The sequence below is a fragment of the Pipistrellus kuhlii genome, unplaced genomic scaffold (assembly GCF_014108245.1).
Source record: "Pipistrellus kuhlii isolate mPipKuh1 unplaced genomic scaffold, mPipKuh1.p scaffold_m20_p_4, whole genome shotgun sequence".
NCBI lineage: Eukaryota > Metazoa > Chordata > Mammalia > Chiroptera > Vespertilionidae > Pipistrellus > Pipistrellus kuhlii.
In genome coordinates, this window is record NW_023425540.1 from 47,000,503 (window position 1) to 47,024,782 (window position 24,280).

General features: G+C 39.3%; 1 protein-coding gene across 6 annotated transcripts in view; it reads right to left on the reverse strand.

The window, feature by feature from the left end:
• Positions 1 to 24,280, reverse strand: part of FAM172A (family with sequence similarity 172 member A) — a 338,830-nt gene that overhangs the window by 99,678 nt on the left and 214,872 nt on the right. For 5 of the 6 annotated variants that reach the window (XM_036408793.2, XM_036408791.2, XM_036408787.2 and 2 more), the window contains one exon: positions 13,347 to 13,431. In XM_036408793.2, the coding sequence (XP_036264686.1) occupies positions 13,347 to 13,431 (85 nt within the window). Of the gene's footprint in view, positions 1 to 8,168; positions 8,235 to 13,346; positions 13,432 to 24,280 lie in introns of those variants that run through there. The other variant, XM_045571735.1, reaches the window with a different exon arrangement.

Consider the following 24,280-nt stretch of genomic DNA (forward strand, 5'->3'; position numbering starts at 1 on the left):
TCTCCTGGGTTATGCATATGTGCTGTCACAAATAAAAGCCCATACTCTTAGGGGAAGTCTTGACATCTCCTTAAAAGTGTATTTAATGGGCTATGGAAATGGGGTGATCCGGGAAAAAAGGCAGGAGCACATTTGGTTGGAACAGAAATAGAGTTCAGGGGAAGGCAGGTGATGGGGATGCCTCAGACATCCAGCACTGTATGGGCCTTGGTGCTTGAAAAGCTAATCCATCACCTTCAACAAATACAGAGGCCTCTCAGTAAGTGATTAGATTACAATGTAAGAAGCAGCTCAGTCTTATCCCTAGGGAATTAAGAAGTAAGGATAAAAATCACATGATCCCAGGCCCCATATATTTAGTCTCTAAATGGAGAGTAAAGAAACTGTCAGGAAAGCAGGACGGCTACACTTGCATGAGAACTTAACAGTTTCTATTATTAGGATCCAGGAATTAAGAGAAGTTAACTTGTGAGCAGAAATGCACAAAGTGTTAGGATACACATTATTAGGCTCTCCCTAAGTATCTTTTATTGTAAAATGGCAAAACCAATTGCCAAGATCCATTAACGGTTAAGAAGCAGGGGATAGTGGAGGCCAAGTTAATAACAAGCATCCTTATAGGGCTTGGCTCAAGTCTCATCTCTTTGGCATATTCTCAGGACCACAGTGATCTCCGACCTCTTTGAACTCCCCGCCTTTCCACTTCGATACTCTGGCTGCCCTAAACAGTTAGCTGTAGCTTCATATTTTAGCTCTCTTTGTAGAAAATATGGAACCTCCCAAGCGGACATTACAGATATGATTTATTTTGTACGTGGTTGTGTAAAAATGTGCTAATGCACATGCTATCCTCAGTGCTCTTAGCATAGCAAGTGCATAAAACACCTGATGTGAGGGAAGTCTGGCTTTGACTTACTCCAACATGCTGGTCAATTCTCTCATTGGCTTGAAAGGTAATCCTTGCTTCCTCATTTTCCCAAAAGCATCTCTCCGAGAGCTGCTCATGCTCCAGACAGGACCAAGTTTCACTTAAAAATATATGTGTATTAATTTTTGTACAAGGGGACAAGCTATAGTCTAGCTTCATTCTTTTGCATTTGGCTTTCCAACTCTCTCAGCATTATTTATTAAAGAGGCGTTCTTTTCTCCATTGTGTGTTTTTGGCTCCTTGGTCAAGAAGATGTGCTACATATATACAATGAAATACTACTCAGCCATAAGAAAAGATGCTATTTGTGACAATGTGGGTAGACCTTGAGAATATTATGCTAAGTGAAATAAGTCAGTCAGAAAAAGCTAAGAACCATATGACACATATGACTTCACTCACATGTGGAATATAAAATTGAAATAGACAGACAATAGCATGGTGGTTATCAGAAGAAAGGGGGTGCAAGGTAGTAAAGGGTAAAGGGGGCCAAATATATGGCGATGGAAGGTGAATTGACTTGGGGTGGTGGGCACACAATGCAATAACAGGTCATGTATCAGAGAAATGTATACCTGAAACGTATATGACTCTATGAACTAATGTCATCCCAATAAATTTAACTTAAAAAAGAATGTATGTGAAGCTTCATTTTACATATATGTGAAATATATGTTTCCAAATAACATACACACACACACAGACACGACATAAAAGCCCAACTTTTTAAAATGTGATTAGCTCAACAGAGCAGACCAGATGTAAGAATGGTTAAAAGTTAGAGAGAGTGAGGCAGAGGAGATGGTGCTAATTTTATAGTTTCCCCCCTCTCTGCAGAGGCCCTAAAAACTCAGTGCTGACACCAAAGGGCAGGCGTAGATCCTTAAGACCACACTACTCAAGGGGCAAAACAGAAGGCAAAGGCAGGACACAAGATCCACTGGGAAGCCCTCTGAGTCTAAGAAGCAGAATCAAGAATTCAGTAAAACTGTGGCAGCTGAATACAGAAGAGTGACACTTTCCACCTCTCAGTGAGACAGTTAACACCACACATTCCAACAATTTAGTTCACTAAAACTACTTCAAAACAACTGAAGTAATTAAACTATCAATTGCTGTGTGGATTTATAAGTAGAAAACAGTGTAAGACAAAGTGAGACATCAAAGATGTTATACAGTTAAGAAAAACTGACACCCGAAGGTAAATTACATACAAGAACATTAAAGATGTAATAACACAAAAAAGAGTTAATCAAATCAGTGTAGCCACTAAACAGAGTCATTTATTACTCTATGAGATAACTCACAAGGTAAATAAAAATTAGCACTGTTCTGATGAGGTGATAACAGAGAACAGGAGGAGGGGCCAAAGGACAGTGATACCAGATGCTTTTATTCTTACAAAATACAGAGAAAAGCTAGAATGTTGCCAATGTAGAATTTCCTTGAATTTCTCATTTTCAGATCAAGACTGAAGAAACTTTTAAAAGCAAGAAAAACAGAGACACTAATACTTTTTTTGAGAGAAAAAACACACACATACTTTTTGCCATTATTCTTGTCATTTTAAAAAATGACTGCTGTGATATAATTACTACTTTGAAATAAAAGCTCATGACTCACATATGATCCAACAACAAAGAGATTTAGAATACACAGAAAAAAATCTTCCCTTTTATTTTATACATCTGTGATATTCATGAGTTATGAACTTCTGGTGCTATGAAGTAATATTAAGTATAAAAACCCTATGGCTTCACCAGAAGTCTTAAAGAATTTTAAATATCTGCATAAGGCAGGAAGAGCAGTTGAGTTGAGTAGGGATGGGTTGAAAGGCACTATGGTGATGAGTCAGGTATATTCACAGATAGTCACAGACATATAAAGTCTTGTTATGCCAGGCAAGATTTACGGACAGGATTTAGGTGAGTTTGCCCTGTTACAGAAGCAAAGCTTTATGGATGTTCTTGCACTGACTACTGCACTCGGGGCGCACTCACCACATTCTGCATTCCAATCTGTGCTCCGCTTCCACTGTAGAGCAGGAGATGCACAGCTGGTTTAACATGAAAAGTTTCTATCATGCTGCACAGTAAAATACACTCAACAGAACCAAAAGCTTATTACTAATGGAACCAGTAATTCAGACTGTAGCATGGGCTCAGAGAAGTGAATGAGAAATAGATGAAAATTTCTGTTTACAGGAGATAACTCTTTTAGGTACTGAATTTTTGTTAACTAGCTTCCAATTAATTGATTTTGGTGCCATTATTATAATAAGTTTTGGGCCTCTGTGATCTCCCGTGGAATCTCTTTTAGACGCTATGAACGGAAGCAAGAGAAACAAAGACACTAGTATCTTCTTGGGGAAAAACAAAAGAACAGATTCAGTAACATGACATGCAGTAATGACCATGGAAAATTCAAGAGGCAGTACCAGACTTAAAATGACCAGTTCCAATACAGTTACTTCATCTAAATATGTAGATTAAAAAACTCCTTGTAGCATTGTAAACCTGACAAAACCCTTGGCTTCAGACAATGAGGCAATAAATCAGCCGATAAAACAAATTCTCTTTCAAAGTCACATCACTATGATTCCCAAGGTCTTAAAGACAAGCAACCAAGCTATCAGCTTCTCTTTTGAGCAACACTCATGCCCAAGTCCACATTTATTTGCCTAGAGTCCATGCAGCCCCAGTAGCTGCTCTTCCTTCTATGTGTGTGCAGATGACATCAGACAGATGAAGGTTTCATCTTCTGAGAGCTTCAGAACTTTAGAAGGCAATTGTACCAAACAAGTTGCCAATGAAAAACTGAAAACAATTATCATTATTTATTTAATGTGAGTTTTACTAATTATTTTCTGAATATCCAACAATATATTCACATGGTTCAAGAAGTATACAAGGGTATATAGTGAAAATATGCAGCATTTATTTTCAATTTTCATTTTGTTGCCTATCAGCATTAATGCGGTCAACTTCCAGCTAGAATTTGACATTTTGCTCACATAGACTTTCTTGTAATAATTTAAATTCAAGGAAAACATTTGTCTTTTAAGATTGACAGAAATGTAGATGAAACATAAAGGAAGAAGCCAATGCATTTAAAAAAGCTTCTCATAAGAATATGTGTTAGGGCAGGTGTCATTTTGAAAGGAGGGCAATGTACTAAAGAACTGACAGGCATTGTGGAGAAGAGGGAAGAATAGGACAGTAGCAGGAAGAAGAATGAAAGGAAAAGAGTCAGCGCCGAACTTAAGTAGGTTGAGGAGAATGAGAAATAAGGTAGGATACTGAAGAATAGAAACACTGAGAAGGTTAAGTGCTGTACTTCTTCTGTAGCAGATATACTGAGAGGCTCTGAGAGTTCCTCTGTAATGAGACATCACTAGAAACAGGACTTACATAATATAGAAAACACAAAGACAGAAGCAGGAGAGAAATGACAGAAAGTTTCCTCAAATATTGAAAAGTAGCAAACACTTTCTCTAAAGCTATATATAATCGACTGGCTGGATAAAATAACTACCATGTGTTGCTTTGCATAGTAGTGGTGGGACTATAAAAATGACTGTACAAGCTGAAACCAATAAAGTAATAATAGTAATGAATGGGAACTATGGTTGTCTTGTGGCTTTTAATTATTTTTTTTTTTTGTCAAAAGATTAACAATCCTGTTACTGTAAGTAAAAAATAAATAGGAAAATGAAAAAAATGTAAAAATAGTTGTATTCAATACACTGCAATTTAAAACTTAGAAACATTGAGAATTATGATACTTTATTTTTTTAAATTTATTTTTAATTATAGTTGACATACAATATTATATTAGTTTCATGTATACAACATAGTGATCCAACATTTATATGCCTTATGAAGTGATCACCACAGTAAGTCTAGTAACCATCTGTTACCAACAGTTATTACAATACTAGTGGCCCAGTGCACAAAATTCATGCACGAGGGGGGGGGTGTAGAGTGGTGAGATTTATGCCCAAATTTCCAACAAGTAACTTCTACGGTATTTTAAAAATTATGAAATTCTGTAATATAACAAAATTCTGTCAAGGATTGTGCCATGAGATTATTCAAAGTATCTTAAACTAACTGGTACATGATTTCTTTATTAGTATAACCTATTGAATACTTGAGGTGAGATATGTATGACTGGAGGGGATATTAACAGACAACATGGACAGAAATAGTAGTACCAATTCTTAAAAAATATTTGCACATGATATATCCGTTAAATCCATTTTGATCCATAAAAACTAAAGTCACTGATCAAACGAATTATCTCTCAAAATTTATAATTAAATAGAACTATTTTCCTTTAAAGTAAGACTGTATTTTAAGAATATGATGAAACAGCCTTAGCTGGTTTGGCTCAGTGGATAGAGCGTAGGCTGTGGACTGAAAGGTCCTGGGTTTGATTCTGGTAGAGGGTAGATGCCCAGGTTGTAGGATTGATCTCCAGTGGGGGGTGTGCAGGAGGCATCCCATCAATGATTTTCTGTTATCATTGATGTTTTTAATCTCTCTTTCTCTTTCCCTTCCGACTGAAATCAATAAAAATATATTTAAAAAAAAGAATCTGATAAAACAAAACCTTAAACAAATATACCCATTCTTTTAAGTACTGATAATCAACTTAGAACATCTTGGGAATTTATAAATAGAACATATTTGGCCTATCTATGGTGTCTAATGCTCATTTTGAATTTTTACTTCATACCAAAGTATTTATCTTAGATGTTCTGAATCATGTCTAGAAAGCAATGCGACTTTTCTGATGAGGTTTGCTTTGGGGTATTTTTGCCAGCTGATAGATTATCTCTGGTGATTTGATGTCTCTCAGTGTCAGAACAGAGCTGGCAGGGAGGGCAGGGTGTAGGAGGGAGCAGACTGAGAATATGTGTCAAGAGCAGAGACCTTGTGACTTCAGGGAGGCACGTATCCCATAGTCAAAGGAAAGTAAAACTCAGGGGACTCAGTGAACCCCACAGGTCAGGCAGGCTCAGGCAGAGACTATGGGCTGGGGATATGTGATGCTAGAGGCTATGGGACAAAGAATCCCCAGGTGGGGAGACTGAAGTCAGAAGGACACAGAAGACAAAAACTGTAAGAGTCATACACAGAGACTAGCCCAGATGACAGACAGACAGACAGACACACACACACACACACACACACACAGAGAAATATATACACACAACAGGGAAAGCCATCAAGAGCAGTGACCCAGGAAGAACTTGACACGCAGGGGTAGAGAAATAGAGGACAAGTGAAGCACAGCCATGGCAAGGAGACCAATACTTATGGTAAACTAGAGGCCCAGTGCTTGAAATTTGTGCATGGGGGTGGGAGGAGGTCCCTCAGCACAGCCTGCACCCTCTTCAATCTGGAACCCCTCAAGGTATGTCTGACTGCCTGTTTAGGCCAGTTCGATCCACTAACAAAATCTGCTCCTAACTTCCCTCCCCTGCAGGCCTGGTCCCCCCCAACTGCCCTCCCTTGCAGGCCTGGGTCCCTCCCAACAGTCCTTCCCTGCTGGCAGCCATCTTATGTGTTGGAGTGATGGTCAATCTGCATATGACTATTTTTTAGACAGGATAGGACAAAAGTTTCTGTCTTAGGTACCAGTGATCCTCAACTTACTTTTCCAACAATTAGAAACATAGCATTAAGAGCCATGAGACACTGCTGTGGGGACAGAAGTTAACAGCTCTTCCAAATCAATTCATAACATAACTTTCAAGTACAAATACAAATTTATATTATTCAGTTATGTATCGCAAAGCATTAAAAAATAGTTTTACAATTTTTTATCTTTAAAGGGAAGAGTTAGCTCAGTAAAGGGAAATTGCCACCTTTACCGCCAAATTCTTGAAAGGATTTTCACAAACTGGTTCAGAAAGCTGTAAAAAACATGATGGCTATTTTTAATTTTTTTAAAAGTGAGATTTCTGGAATGAGACTACTTATATTCACTGTGATTATTGGAAAACTAAGTCAAAATCATAGGATCATATTGGATCTGATTAAGTATGCAAATATTGGTGATCTACATAAATATCATATAGAATTTAGATATGTTATTTTAAATGTTTCCTTAAATTCCCAAAATTCCTGATTTCATTGAATTATCATGAATAATTCACTGAAAGCACAAGAATTTCTAGTGGTCAACTTTTAGAACACTTATCCCTTAAATTGACTAATAATTATTAGGTAGTATAGAACAATGAATAGGGAAGCTAACTGATGAATAACAGCTACAAGGCCAATGCTGGAGTAAAGAACAAAAACTGAGTATTATTTAATTACTGAAAGCATCATTTAAGGACTAAAACATATATCCTTTAAATGAAAAGAGGAATGCAACAATTCTTATGCAGTACATGGAGTAAAAAAGTGATACAGTATCATATATGCTAATATGCCCTGACTTTTAACGTCTGCTTGTGAGGCAAAGTAGAGATTTTCAATTACCTAATTAGTTTGAGCTGAGTCTAAAAACATATTAGACGACTCAACTTGTCTATACGTTCTGAATGACACCACATTCTAGAAGCAATTACTGTTGATTTTTCATTGCTATCTTTAGAAGGAAGTGATTATTCACTAACAAAAAAAGAGATATAACTCTGTAGTGTCATTTCCTCAAGACATATTTTCAGCAATAAAGTGAAGTGAATATTTAGCAAATATTCAGTAAGTTTAGTCAATGTAAACAGTCAATCTAAATGAAATCAGGATTACATTAGCAGGTTTTCTACAATTCAAATTCACCTAGAAATCACTAATTTCCCATTGTCTTTTCTGGAGGAGAATTGAGCTTGACAGTTTAGGAAAATGTCATCAGCAGACCCCTTCTCCTATATTCACAACCAAAACAAGATCATCTAAATATAGTCATTTTCAAGTTTAGTTCTTAACTCTTTTTAAAAAATATATATTTTATTGATTTTTTTACAGAGAGGAAGAGAGAAGGATAGTTAGAAACACTGATGAGAGAGAATCATCTATCAGCTGTCTCTTGCACACCACCTACTGGGGATGTGCCTGCAACCAAGGTACATGCCCTTGACCCGAATCGAACCCGGGACCTTTCAGTCCGCAGACAGACGCTCTATCCATTGAGCCAAATGGATTTCGGCTAGTTCTTAACTCTTAAGAGATCTACTAAGGCTCTCACCCCCACCCTCAATCCCACTTCTTCTTCTTTTTTTAAAAAACATTTCTGGTGTTATTGGTCTAATTGTGAGGTGCCCTAATTCACACCAAGTTTTCTAGGTAAGCTGAAATAACAGAGAAAAGCCTGTCTCAAGCCATGACAAGAGCAAGGAAAAATGAGAATAATACAAGTCCTGGGAAGAAGTATGTTGATAGGCATAAGACACATGGACCACATCATTTAGTGAATTTAGGTTCAGGCAACAGGTGAAAAATTAAAGCTGTGGGGCAGTGCTTTCCATCCTGTGTGCCTGGTGGTCACAGAATCTAAAAATATTGCCTCCTCATTCTGCAGGTCAGCCAGGAGGGCACCATCACCTCACCCCTGGATATAAGCAACCCTGTCTATGAACTCCAGAGTGCCAAGCAGATGTTCCTACGTGTGCTGTGTAAGGCAGAGTGGGATAGGAATAGCCTTAATCACTTGCTGGTAGCTATGCTTTATGGTTACCATACACGTTAGGGTAAGATAGGTGTGATGTGTTGGTCAGATTTTTCAAGGACTCAGGACAAGAGACTATGGAGAAGGAAGTAGGGCAGATTTTAGAGCTGAATAGAAACTCTGAAGTCTAGGAAAAGGATCTCTAAAGCCAGGAAGGCAATACCATTGTTTTTATCCATAGGACATGGTAGAGGTCAGGACTAGAAGCTTAGAAATGTCATCTTCCCAGTGAGGTCTTTCCTGCCACCTCCCTAAAAACTCAAATCCTCCCCTCCACATGCATGTTTCAGGTCCTTTCTTCCTGCTTTATATTTTTCCTACCAACTCCCACTATCTAACACACTAGATACTTTCCTAGTTATCTTGTTTAATACCTGTCTCGGCTAGATGGTAAGCTCCATGCAGGACCTTCTCTGCCATAACTCCCTGCTATGTCTGTCCCTGGAGCAGCTTTAGGCCACAGCAAATACCTGCGGACTGAATGCACATACCCAGAGAGGTCTGTAAGGAGCACAGCTGGAGGGAGCAGGAAGTATAGGAGCCTTAGCAGCAGCCTTAGACCGCCAGGCAAAGAGCAACCTGTCAGTCATGCGCCAGGCAAACAAGCTGTGTCCAGACTTGTAAGAAGTCAGAAGAAGACAATGCTCTGTAACCTCATCTGCTTTCCAACATTCAAGTTTTGCTTTCCTTTTGTTCATTGTGGGGGAATGTCTCCTCAGACATGGTCAAAAATTATATTAGCTATCTTTGGGAAGCAGCATACCATGCAAGACCATTTCTAATTTCATCTTTGCTACTACCCAAATGTTGCTTTAAGCTTTACTGTGCCCCGATTTCTTTGACCTACTGAACATTCTTCTTTCCACTGGTAGTTTGCCTTTTGATTTTTGTCACTATACTTTCTACTTTCCTGTGACTCTGGTTTCTGTGTAGTATTTTGTGACTCTATCAGTGTCACAGAAAACATAGGAAAACATGAATAACTAAGTTATTTGTTGTTTAAAAATAAAATTAGATAAGGAAATGAAAGGGAGAATATTTTTAGAAATGCCTTTTCACTCCTATAGGATTAAAATGATCAATAATACTCCTAAAATAAATTATAGTCTTAAGTTCTAAAATGACCAATGAAAATATATCGCATTACATTACTTTTTACAGCTCCTTCCTTCTGATGAACGCAAATACCCCTCTAGACACTTAAAAAATTATCTTCATAACATTTCTATAAATGAGCAGATATTTGCTGTTGCCATTTTATAACAAATGTACAAACAATCAGTGTGGGCTGTACTCTAAACCAGATCCTATTAACCTATTATATAATTGTCTGAGTAACAGTGTTTTTAGCTGGCTGATGTTACTAGTAAGAAACGCTATTAATAGGGAAAAATGGGGCACTAGACACATACTCAAGATTCATCAAAATTCCAACACTCACTATATATTATGACAACTGAAAAGTCAGACTTCATTTTAAGTAGAAGGTGCAACATTGCCCACTCTTAAGCATGGCATTGTCAAGTATTACATTTGCTTTCAAAAGAAAATAAAGAACAATATTACTATAGTGAAATAATTATCAGTGACATTTTAAGTATAATTTAAAAATTGTATTGTATCTATTCTTAAAATATACATTCATAGGCAACAACATTCATAAAATTAAACTATTATGATCAGTAGATCTATTTTTGTGTAAAGGATTAAATTTGGTAATTACTACATATGTAGTAATAATAGAAAAAATACATTATTAAATTAACATGAATTTTTATAGGTAATTTTATTGCTATGACTATGATACTTCTAGTCAAAAGATAAAAAGCATATTACAACAACATCAAAAATTGACTTCGCTAAATTGAACATATAGTCTGAATACCCATTACTAACTAGTGGTCAGTACACATGTTGAAATCTTCAAATAATACTAACATTTTAAATTATAGATATCAGGATTATTGATCAGAGAATTTCAGGTGATTCAAACGTATTTCAACAACCTTTGGTTATTTCCATTTGAATTTCCTGCCATCACCAGAATTGCTATCACCTCAATTAAATAGGTCATAAAACAATTTCATCATTTTTTTCTTCTTAATTGGATACCCTTTCCTTTCCCCCTATTCTAGCAATGATATTTTCATTATTCCAGTAACATTTCACTGGAACTTACCATTGTTTCTTCCTTTTCTATTAGCCTCCACAATCTATCTATTTATCATCAAGGAGTGTTGAGTCCTATTTGTTGGAGTTCTCCCACCTTTTCCGTTCCCACTGCCACCTCTCCGGTACATGCCATCAACCTCATAGACCTGCTCTATCACCACGGCCTGCTGAGTCTACTGTTTTCTGGCTTCTCATTTCTCTCTTCTATTCTTGTTTAAAATCCCATTTTGATCACGTTACACCCCTGTTAACATTTTTGTATGGATTCCTTAAGGGAAATCACTGATTTTGACTGAAAGCTGTTCAGTTTTTGTAAGTCAGTGTGGAAAATATAGGGCGCTGGCACTATTTCTTTTCTCAATTGATGCAACCTAATGCTGATACCAACTTCACAAGAAAGAACATACCCATTTGCAGAGGACCAGGAAACAGTTCTTTAAAAAATGTGTTGTTGTTTTTTTTTGAAAAATATGACAAGCTATTGTTGGTTGCTATGTCTCTAGTACCTGGAATGTAATAAACGATCAACAAATATTTGAAATAGGCAGGGGAATGTATATGGAATCTCATCATGTAAGCCAAATGTGTTGTAATAAAATCCCACAGAGAATAGAAGGTTACAGAGAGTAAGTTCTGCCCTAAGAAAAATTTGGTCAGAGAAGAGCTGAATAGTGAGGTGACTTCATGTAAGATCAAATGAGTGTGATAAGAAACTTAACATCTTTTCTCTAATATACTGAACAGCCAAGTCTAATGAGGCAGTAGGGGAACAGGTAGAGGAATGAATTGCCTTCAATAAATTTTTTAATGCCTTTTTAGATCTTAACCCTAAGGTATCAGAACAAAGATGAGCTTTATAAGGCTTTAGTCTCAAAAAAGTTAAGGTTGCTTTTACTTAAGCTTAAGACCAAGAGAGTTGAAGTTTAAACCTATTTCATTAATAATTATCTACTACTGTGGAACCAATCACCCCAAAATTTGGAAGCTTAAAACAAGACACATCACCCACAGTTTCTGAGCATGGCTTAGCTGGGTAATTGGTACCGGGTCTCTCATAGGCCACAGTCAAGGTGTTTGCTGGGGCTGCAGGCATCACAAAGCTCAACTGGGACAGGATCCTCTTCCAAGGTCACTCATGTGGCTGTTGGCAGGCCTCAGATTCTCACTGGCTCTTGGCCAGAGACACCAATTTCTTGCCACATGGACCTCTCCACAGAGCGGCTCACAACATGACAGCTGGCTTCCATCAGAAAGAGCAAGTGCCAGGACAAAAAAGAGCCTTAGTCCTGCCAACATTCACTGGTCTTACCATGTTCCCCATGACCCTTACGCAGCAGGCTTGATAGAATGGCGAAATGATTTTTTTGAAGACTCAGTTACAGTGTCTTCTAGGATGAGACAATGACCTCTAGGAAGTGATATTTTTCTCTAAATCAGCATTTAATAGACTGTCCTATATCTCCCAGATCTGGGAATGAAGGGGTGGAAATGGGATTGACCTCTCTTCTTACTACCCTTAGTGACCTACTAGCAAAACTGTTCCTTCCCATTCCCATAATTTTAAGCTATAATGACAGTGAAATTTAGTTATAACAGTTCTTTACCTAGTACTTAAAATGTTGTCCAAATCATTTCCTTCAAATGCATAAACATGTCCACAACTCTAAATATGCAGCGATTCACTCTTTCCTCTGAATGCTGTTTGGAGTAGTTCACGTTCAAAACTTCTGCTTATTTTTTGGCGTCTATGGCCAAACCAAGCCCATTTCTGTTCTGTAGTCATAACCAGATATCATTGCTCCTTGTGTTTGCTATCAACAATGCTTGAGACTGGTGAAAGCCCAAACCAGGAGCAATCTAGAGATTTGAAACCAAAGCACAAAGCCTGCAGTCTGGGAACTGGTGTCAGCCACCCGTCCACTGTCTGGAGCCCACCCAAGGGGCTCACCCTCCACTTCCTTCCACTCAGTAGCAGCCAGTTCTGCCTTCGTTTCCTGAGAACATCTTCATATCTATCCTAGCACTTGCTCCTCACATTGCTCTGTTTCTTTGGACTAAAATGCCATCCTGTATATCTTCTGACAATCCAAATCCTAACACACAGAGTGCAGCCAAAATCTTTTGCATGAAAACCTTTTCTAAAGACTCTATGTCACAGCAGTCTCATTTCCAAATTCAAAGACTTGACTGCTGTTGTATCATTTAGTTGGTAGTCAATCAGAGACAAATATTCTGAGATCCTGCAATGGCTACCCAGTCCTTGTCTTATAATCAACTTTTAATTTATAGATATCTTGCTTCCCTAAGCTTCAACAGCAACTGTCTTCAGTACTCTCAGGTTGTTTCATCTATTCATCTTTACAGAGTTTGATGGTAAGCATTTTCAGCTACTTAACAAATTTCTGGTAGTGGATCAGACCCATGCTGTATGTTATCAATAACTCATTTGAAGATTCATGGCCAAACAACATGATTAATTTGCAAAACAGAAGTCATCTCATAAGCTTATTTTTTTTTTCCACCTTAAAAAACACAAAACCCATACATCACATCAAACACATACCTGCAGAAACTCGGGGGCAGTCAGGCAGCATGGACTCCACTGATGTGTCTAATGGTTCTGAGCTAGAGACCCAATTACAGCAGTTCTGCAATGTAATAGAGACAATTTCCTGTTGAAGCATGATTTAAGCCAAGACCAACTTTTCAGGTGGTAGAGATTAATTTATCCACTAGAAGTATACTCAATTTATTTTTCACACTCTATAAAAGGTTTTCTTATGCAAACTTTCTGTAATTATTCACGACCAACATAACTGTGAAAGTTTATCTTCTACAATTCAGCAAATCACGTGTGTTGATATTAAGAAGACACGTGACCTTTATAAAAACCATCCTATATATAATAAAAGCCTAATATGCAAATTGTCCCTTCAACTGGGAGTTCGACTGCTTGCTATGATGTGTGCTGACCACCAGGGGGTGACGTGGAACATAGTGGGTGTCTGCAGCACACTGCAACCTCTCACTGGCTACCTGGGGGCGGGGTTGACGGGAACAGAGGTGAGGTGAGAATGCAGGTTGATCTCTAAACTCGCTCTCACTATCCATTCCACCCTTCCCCAGGACACCAGGGCTTACACTCCAGGAAAGCCTCCGTACTCTGGTGCTGGGCACCTGTGAGGATCCCACCCTGCACCGGCATGGGGTCTTCTGAGTGAGCTGGGCTGCAGCCACCGGGATCAGAGGGGCCAGTTGGGTTCACACAGGAGCCGGGTTACAAGGCCAGCTGGGAAATAGCATGCAGCCTGCCCAGCTTCTGTGCGGCACCACTGGGGGGCACAGAGGCCCACAGCATCCAGCCATGCTCATAGCATCTCCATGTAGGGACTTGGGTGCTGTGACTCAGGCATAGGGGGATGTGTAGGGGCCCAGGTCAGCTGGGACTTACCCTTCTACACCAGACGCTTGTGCAGGCCAGGCCTAGGGACTGCACCTGTGCATGAATTTCATGCACCGGGCCTCTGATGATGTAATATATTTCCAAGAGAAGGCTAGGACTATAATTAAAAGAAACTAAAAAGGGTGTCCATTATTAACTTTTAGATGGAAATTAATATTATTTTGAACATGTGAAAAAGTATCTAGATTTTAAAACTATATTCTTTGTATTTGTTATACTAGAAGAAAATAGATTTTATACTTACTCCTCAAAATCTAGCCCTTATACCATCTTTTAATTTTTACTTCATCTGGATCAATGAAGGATGTATTAAAGGATTCAAAAGAAGCACAATCTGGTGAATTGTAGCTGTGTGTCTGAGGACACAAAGCTTTCAATATTGAAGATAATAATAATTTATAATTCAGACAAATGAAATAAAAATAATTTATATTTCTTCCATACATTTTAAATCTGATTTGAAGTCTGGCTTAAAAAAATGTGATTAACCTCATATGTAGCTCTTAAAAAACTTCCCAAACACACACACACACACACACACACACACACAATGAATTTCCAGACAGATTTTATTTTAAAAGAAATCATCCTATCAATCATGTTGGAAAAATCGCTGATTGTTATTCTGGTAAACAACCACGTATTGTGTATTTTTAGATGCTTGCTGCCCTGCTTGTGCACCATGGAATCCGTCCTCACTGTGGAAAGATCCTTGACTGGTAGATCAAGTGTCTTATTGTATTTTCTTAATTCATTCTGTCTGGAAGAAGATGTCAGCTGTGTTGCAGTGAGGAGAGAATTTCAAAGGCCCCAGTCCCCACCAATAAAGGCTGAGGAATGGCTTTTGAATAGATTTGTCAAGGCAACCCTACTGTTCTGGGACCAGGGAGAGCAGGAATAACATAAAGGAAGGGTTGCTGTATGAGATTAGAAAGTGAAGTTCACAAAGCATGGCAGATTTTTGTAAGAAACAGTAGATCAATGAAACTATTGAACTGTGTGGAAAAAAATCCATGAAAACAAACACAACATCTAGTAATGTTCTTAAATGCTTTCTCTCTTTTTTTACATTTAAAATAGATAAAATATTAGTATTTTCATGTATTATAAAAGCTTGAGGATTTAAAGTGGATTTGTATTCTTAACTTGCACTCCTAATATTAATTAGCAGTTGAATGAAAAATTATACAATGCAAAAGAACAGGAATTATAAAAGAAATGGGGTTTTAGAAGATATTTCATACATTTGAAATAAGTAAAATTAATATTACTATTGATAGAATACCACATCAGAGAGTTCTGGATAATGCAGAAGATTAGCAGACAATTAGCCAGCTTTTATATACAATGTGACACTTGCTTGTAAGAAATAAGCATTCTCCAAAGCAGTGTCAAGATATGTAAATGGATGATTTGTTTTATCATTCATCACAGCCCCTAATAAATTCAAAAATCATGGCTTCTATAGGTACTAAAAATAGGCTCCCAATGATACAGGGAGATAGCTTCAATGAAGAATGACTTTCTCTTTCTCTCTCTCTTTCTTAAACAATTCAGTCTTTTCAATGACAGCAATTAGCACTACCGACAGACAGGCAGCGATTAGGCATATATTTTAATTATTATTCATCCTAGTAGTACCTCCAAATCTGATGAAAGTCAGCTATTACCCAGGTGATATGTCACTCTTAATACTGCTCACATACACTTCACATATGTAAAACTATGTCTTATAGGATATTTCTAGTATTAATAAAAGTGATGGTACATTACAATGTTCAGGCAATTAATCATTTTTTAACTCGTTACCACTGACTTTAAAAAGCTGAACAAAATAGATTTTATCCAGGTCACCTTTAACTTAAACATTTAAAGTAAAATGTGAATTAACATTTTATGATTCTAAAATTTCAGTTTTTATCTAGGCATAACTTTGGGCTTTAATTTTTTTAAAAAAGTATATTTTTATTTATTTTAGAAAGAAGGGAGCAGAGAGAGACACATCTATGAGAGAGAGAAACATTGATTGGCTGCCTCTTGTATGTCCCTGATTGGGAATCAAACCTGCAACTTGGACATGTGCCCTGACTGGGAATCAAACCAGGGACCTCTTGAGGCATAGGACAATTTTCAACCAGTGAGCCACATCAGCCAGAGCACATGTTTGGACTTTGATTTATCATAAAAATAGGGTAGAAAATAAACACTTTACAGATAAAAAATATGTAAAAAAATTCTCAGGAATGACAAAGTACCTGAGTAGAATGGTAAAGATTTGATACCACAAATTTATACATGTGAAAGTGTGCACCTGTGAAATCTTTATCCTCCCCCAATCCACCCTGGGAAAAATATATAGAAAAATGGGCAAAACAAGCTAAAAATATACTTTCCATGTCATAGAGTATAATGAAATAAAATAATGTAAGCACACTGGGATACATATGTAAAGAAAGATGAGAAAGACATACAGCTAAATACATTACGTCAAACTATCTGAAATTCTATCTTATCCTACCTACTAATAGAGTAGTATGCAAATTAATCATCACTCTGCTACACCCACAAACCACACCCACCAGCCAATCAGAGAGAGTATACAAATTAACCCAACCAAGATGGCGGTTAATTTGCATATGAGGAGGTTGGGAGGGGTGAAGACTGAAGACAGCATAGAAGGAAGAGGGAGGGTAAGCTGAAGCAAGGCAGCTTTGGCTGCTGGAGGGAAAGCACTGGCAGCACATACGGGGTGGCGAGGCGCATAGCACCCAGTGGCCTCTGAGGCAGCAGGAGGCAGGAGGCAGCGAGGATGGTGGGTGCGGTGGGTCAGGGGAGCCCTGCCTGCCCTGCCCTGCCCCGCCTGCTGCAGCGGGAGAGGTAGGGGGGCAGGAGAGGGGGCGGTGGCAGGAGGGAAGCCCACAAGAAGTCTTGCAGGAATATTCCTGCAACAGGTCACTAGTCAAATATAATTCCCTATTCTGAGATGTGTTCTATAATTTAGAAATCAAATCTCTATCCTGTTTGAATGCTTATTCTATCACTCTTCTCAATGTCCGAGTTTGCCCCTCTCCCCACCCACCCCAGTTCTTCAGTTGAGATGAACGCTAGCAAAGTGCTGGTGACAGAGCTCAGTGGGAAAGCACTATCTAGTCCAGCGAGGTGGTTCAATTGGTTGGAGAGTTGTCCTGTATGCCAAAAGACTCCGGTGTGATTCCCAATTAGGGCACACACCTAGGTGGGGGGTCCAATCCCTGATCAGGGAATGTATGGGAGGCAACTGATTGATGTTTCTCTCTCATATTGATGATTCTCTTTCTCACTTTCTCCACCTATCCTCTCTCTCTTTCTCAACATACTTAAAAAAGGAAAATGGATTCCCTAACTAAACTCAAAACATGCACGAGTGTATGCCCATTCCCTGGAGATCTTATTCTCAGGTGCCCAAGCAGACAACACAGGGCACACTGGACTAGAGGTACCAACAGAGCCATGTCTGAGCCTCATCCCATCCAACAAGCATGGAGAAAGAAGCCCTGGACCAGAGCCAGCATAGGAGGATAGATCATGTAACTCGAGTTTCTCTGAGTCTGAGGGGAAAAGAGAAAAATAGTCACTAGAAGTGAGTGATCTTAAAGTTAAGTGTTTTCAATTTAAAGGTCTTTTACTCTGAAATTATGACCTTATGGGATTTGGAGATGGTAAATTGTCTTCTTTGTGAAATCCAAAAGCTTGGGAACTATTAATAATGATTAGAAGTGCCTTTGGCCACAGTACTGAGTGGCTCTCTTTGACATTTGAACCAAGGGTTTGCAATATTTTAGTGTAGATATGAAATGAATTAAATTTTTTTTATGAAAGTATATTATGTTTAAAGAGGAAATAGATAGTAGGTATTCCTATGCAAGGTATTTGGAAGTATCTGGAGCTTAGGGGTTTATTCACTTTTATTTCATTTGTCTGAGTAGTAAATCACCAATGCCTTAGACACTGATCTTTAATGTGGCAGGTATTGTACATTACAAGAACAAGAACATTATCATACAAGAACAAGAACAATTCGCCAGCTGAGTTTTCAGCACCGGCACACAGAGCTGCGTGGTGATAGGTAAGGGTTCCTGAAGGTTATGGAGACCATACATCTGGCTTGGCTGAAGACTTTCAGAAGCTAGGGGTAAGTCAGCCTTTTGCCCACTCAGCCTTTTAAAATAAAAACTATACACTTAAAGTATATAACATGATGTGATATACATATATATATTTCATAGTAAAATAATTTCTTACTCTAGTCAAGCTAAATAACAAATCTCACATAGATTTGTGTGTGTGTGTGTGTGTGTGTGTGTGTGTGGTGAGAAAAATGGAAATCTATTCTCTTAGCAAATTTCTAGTGTCAATCCAATACTGTTAAGTACAGTCGTCATGCTGACCGTCATGCTGACCACTTATGAAACCTGCATACCTGCAACTCTGTACTCTTTGTCCAACATCTCCACATTTCCTCCACCTCCCTGCCACTGGTAGTCACCGTCTACTCTCTTCTGTGTGTTTACTTTTTTAGATGCCACATATATGTCAGATTATGGAGAATGTTCCTTCCTAGGTCTGGCTTACTGCGCTTGGCACACGGTCCCCAGGATCGTCCTTGCCCCCACAGCCCACGTCCTGGGGCCTGATGTGAGAAGTGTCTCTCCAGAGCTGCCTTTGGCCGCCTCTGACCGCTCTTCGTGAGGAGGGTTAGTATGTGTACTGGGCCTTTTGTGTGAGTAGGTTTCACTTGTAGTAATTGCCAAAAGTAACCTTCTCCGACATTCCTTCTTTAAAAAAAATTATTTTACAATTATACAAGTAATACAAAAATATAGTCCTTAACATTCTTTATGTATGCTAATGAACAGGACTGAAAAATCAGCTTTTTATAGAAAACAAGTACTTAACATCAATAACTTTAAAATATTAATTTAAACTGGCTTACAGAACAAAAGACGGTTTTACTAATTTGCAATCTAATAGGGATGAGTCGGCAACTTGTACCACTGTCCTACTATCACATTTTAAAGCAGTGTTTGGTGAAATAATGGAGCCAGCCATGAGGCCGAAAGTGCTGTGGCTTCATCTATAACTCGACTGCTGTTTTTAGGGACGACATTCCAGTTTGGCTAAGGTGTTTTTCTTGGGAGGGATATTTGCAAAATATCTGTTTTTGAGATAATTCTAAATGAGGCTAGAGCAGGGGCGAGGAGGAGGTGGACACCAAGGGACACAAAGGCTCCCCTACCACACCTTCTCCCAATACCCATGCTTACCCGTGCTCAAGACAACCGTCCTTTCTGTTTACTGACCCCAGGCTTGTTTATCTTCATTATTTCAAGGAGTCTTGCAGAATAGATAAGGACTAATAAAGGTGAAAGAAGAGGGGATGGAGTTTCATCCTAAGTGTTGGAAAACACTGGACTCTTATCTTGACAAACCACATAAATTATCTATAAGGGGGTCACACATTTATTGAGTTCTTACAAGGACACCTGGCATAGTCTTCTATAGTTTCTGTTTTTGTTCTTGCTTTAGGGATGAACTCTGAGCAGGGATAATTTTAAAGCTCCATCAACTCTGATATAAATTTTATTTTTGGGATATTATAGTGTTTTTTTTATAATAATACATTTCATTTATTTATATAGTGCCATGCTTTTCAAGGAGTTTTGTTTTTTTTTCTTGCTCATCATCTTTGATTCTTAAAATAGTTCAGGAAGTAGATGGGATAGAAATTATCTCTAATTCACAATTATGAAATAGGCTCAGAAGAACAAAAAGTGGCTTTCCCAAAACATGCTTGATCCTTAATTATTTATTTACCTAAAGAGTAACAAAGCCAGAAACATGATCAAAATTCAGTTCTCCTAACTCCTGTTCTTTTGTAAGGTGTTTTGAATATGAAAATCATTCATACCATCAAAGGAAAATACAGTTCATGTATTTCACATTTGGGGATGTGAATTTTACTACAACAACGATAGCTGTGATTTATTAAACTTCTTTACAGTGCCAACAATATTTACAAGGTAGGTTTTACATTTTATAGATGAGAATATCCAACATATTAAACAACTTGTTTAAGACTACAGTTAAGTAGGGGACTGAGCCTACTTTTTGGTAGTTTGAATTTTGGTATGTCATAATGCAAAACTCTTCACGCTGCTTCATGCCTAAGGCATAATCAAGGGAGTTGAAGGAACTATTTAAGAGATAGGCCATTTGTAAAATTTTATAACATTAGAATTTTTTTTAACAAAGGCTATTAGCAAAGAAATAATTGGCAGTTTTGATTAAATTAAGATGCTTTAAATTACTGCCTATTTCAGTCAGATAAAATCCAAAGAATATATTCTGATTTTTGAAGGGGACACCTAATCTAGTCTTAGCAAGAAATACCTAAAAAAGTAAATAAATAAATTGTGTTATATTTGTCAGCTAGAAAGAAACACAATGAATGCCCAGTTGAAAAAAAAGAATGGTCAGGGATGTTTCTAGTTTGGGAGAGGCCCTAAATTCCACATAGGCTGGAAGCTGTCCATGTATCCATTTGAACAGAGAAATAGCACACAAAAATTATCAGCATGAAATACATAAAATGTCTCTAGAAAAAGTTTAAGCCCTTGGAAGAGACAATTAAGGATTTAGATACAAGTAAAAAAAAAAAAAAAAGAAATATGAAAATTAATGTGGTCAGAAACACCTGGGTGTTAGAATAGATAAAAATAAATCCACCTTTATATGTTTACAGCATTATGAGGAATGGAGTAAAACTATTTTGGACTTTTTATGATAAAGGTACTTCTTCTAATGGAGAATGACAACAACAGTGTAAACAGATAGGTGGTATTATAACCCCACTATGGGATTATATAGCCTAGTCCTGTGGTTGTCAAATTGTGGCTCTTTGCCCCCTTGAGTGTGGCTCTTCCACAAAATACCATGGCCTGGGCAAGTCTATTTAGAAGAAGGGCATTAGAAGAAGTTTAAGTTTTAAAAATTTGGCTCTCAAAAGAAATTTCAATTGTTGTACTGTTGATAGTTGGCTCTGTTGACTAATGAGTTTGCCCACTATTGGCCTAGTACTATTTTTTGAAACTCTTCCAATGTCAACTCAGTTCCTACCGTGCACCATGAGGGCTGGTAGACATTACCCACCACAACTATGGTGAGCAGTCAGCTGAATAAATGTCTGGGTGTTCTATCAACAAAAACTGAGAAAAAAATAAAAATCAACCAGCTTATGCATATAAGCATATGATCTGACTAAACAACTGCTATAGCAAGATGTGGCTGATATCAACTGCTTATAATATCAGAAAGGTAATTATAAATAAAAACTTCAGCTGTTTATTTATAATTAGAGGCCAGAGCATGAAATTTGTGCACCGGTGGGGTCCCTGGCCTGGCCGGCAATCAGGGCCAATCAAATTGCCTGCCTCCCTGCGTCCTCCTTCCCTTTGCTAACCACACATTGCCACGGCACAGTTCCCTGCCTCCTCCTTCCCTCACCGCCTACATCTGCCACCACACCTCCCCAGCTCCTCATCCCAGCCCAGAGCCTGGCCCCAATTGGGCAATCAGGGCCTGTTGGCTTCAGGGGGAGGGGGAGGCTCCTGCCAGCCTGGGGAAGAAACCCAGGAGGTTGCCAGTCCCAAGGAGGGAGCTGGCCCTCGGCCCTTGTGGGAAAGGGACTGAGTCTGCCACCACCCATCCCCCGTATCCCATCCCAACCTGGGGCCCAGCCCTAATCAGGTCATTGGGGCCTGCCAGCCAGAGGTAGGGACCAGGTGGCTGGCAGGCAGGCCCCATCAATGATCAGTGACTGAGGGTTGAGGGCAGCTCCTGCAATGAGCGTCTTACCCCTGGTGGTCAGTGTGTGTCATAGCAACTGGTCGTTCCATTAGTTCAGTCAAAATGGATGCTTAGGCATATATATATATATATATATATATATATATATATATATATATATATATATATATTTATATATATATATATACATACACACACACACACACACACACACACACACACACACCAGTAGATAGAAATAAAAGGAATAATGAGCTGAAAGTTTTGTTTTGTTTTAAGTGGGAGCATAGTCAATGAGTCCCTGTTAGTTTTCAAGTTCAATAGCCCTGAAAAAAATGACAAGAAGCTTTCTTAACTGAAGGCTGGATCCTGACCAGCTCCAGGGTTTCTTCTAGCTCAAGAGTCTGCCAAAACACTATTTCAACTTTTTATTTCTTCTCCCCCTACTGGCAGTGGTAAGCCAATTCACTTAAGAACTCAAGAAAGGAGGAGACCAAAGTATAGCCAAGTTCCTTTCTTTTAGTTAAGTGCACCAGTGCTAAATCACTGGTGGGAAAATTAAATATCAGGGGATAATAACCTCTTAACAGATCATGACCTTCTTCAGCCAAAACTTCTTCAGTATATCGTGTGCATATATAATATTCTATAGAAAGCCAAAAAAGGGAAGAGGGCTTTCAGAGTACTTGCTCTTCAGAAGGGTTTTCTCTTATTTTTTTCAAATACTAGAGGCCCAGTGCATGAAATCTGTGGGGGGGGGGGGGGGGGGTTGTGTCCCTCAGTTCAGGCTACACCCTCTCCAATCTGGGACCCTTTAAGGGATATCCGACTGCCCATTTAGGCCCAATCCTACTGGGCCTGATACATGGGTGGGGGTCGGCTGGTTTGCCCTGAAGGGTGTCCCAGAGCAGAATAGGGGGTCCCTTGGGGCGTGGGGTGGCCTGGGCGAGGGGCCTGTGGTAGTTTGCAGGCCGGCTATGCCCTCCGGTGACCCTACCGGGATCAGGCCTAAACAAACAGTTGAACATCCCTCTCACAATCCAGGACTGCTAGCTCCAAAATGCTTGCCTGCCTGCCTTCCTGATTGCCCCTAACTGCTTCTGCTGCCAGCCTGATCACCTCCTAACTGCTCCCCTGCCAGCCTGATTGCCCCTAGCTGCCCTCCCCTTCAGGCCTGGTCCCCCACAACTGCTCTCCCCTGCAGGGCCTGGGACCCCCCAACTTGCCCTTCCCTGCAGGCCCAGTCACCCCCAACTTCCTTCCTCTGCTGGCCTGGTTACCCATAACTGCACTCCCCTGCAGGCCTGATTGCCCCCAACTGCCCTCCCTTGCAGGCCTGGTCCCTCCAAACTGCCCTCCCCTACTGGCCATCTTGTGGTGGCCATCTTGTGTCCACATGGGGACAGCCATCTTTGACCTCGTGGGGGTAGCCATTTTGTTTGTTGCAGGATAGTCAATTTGCATGTTACTCTTTTATTAGATAGAATAGAGGCCTGGTACATGGGTGGGAGCCAGCTGGTTTGCCCTGAAGGGTGTCCCAGAACAGGATGGGAGTTCCCTTGGGGTGTGGGGCAGCCTGGGTGAAGGGCCTGTGGTGGTTTGCAGGCTGGCCATGTCCCCCAGTGACCCAAGCGGAGGCCTTGGTATCTGTGATTTATTTATTTTCTATAATTGAAACTATGTAGCCTTGAGCAAAGGTCAGGGCTAGCCAGGCAGGGTGGGAAGCTTGGTTTCCTCCATCGCCAGGGGCAACTGAAGCCTCCTGCTATCACTAGCTCTGTGGCTGCTGCCATTTTTGTTGAGATTTATTTATCTTTTATAATTGAAACTTTGTAGCCTTGAGCGGAGGCCAGGGCTAGCCAGGGCAGGGCGGGAAGCTTGGCTTCCTCCATTGCCAGAGACAACCTAAGCCTCCTGTTCTCTCTGTGGCCACAGCCATCTTGTTTGGGTTAATTTGCATCCTTCTCCTGATTGGCTGGTGGGCATGGCTTGTGGGCGTAGTAGATGCACAGTCAATTTACATGTTTCTCTTTTATTAGTGTAGATGTCTTTTTTTTTCTTTTTTTCTCCCTATTTTTTTTTTTTCCTCCCTATTCCTGCCTCTAGAAAGGGTGTTTGCGGGTGGAAGGTGATATACATTGGTGGGGGCTCAGGATATAAAGTCTCACACTCATTCATCTCAGCATTGA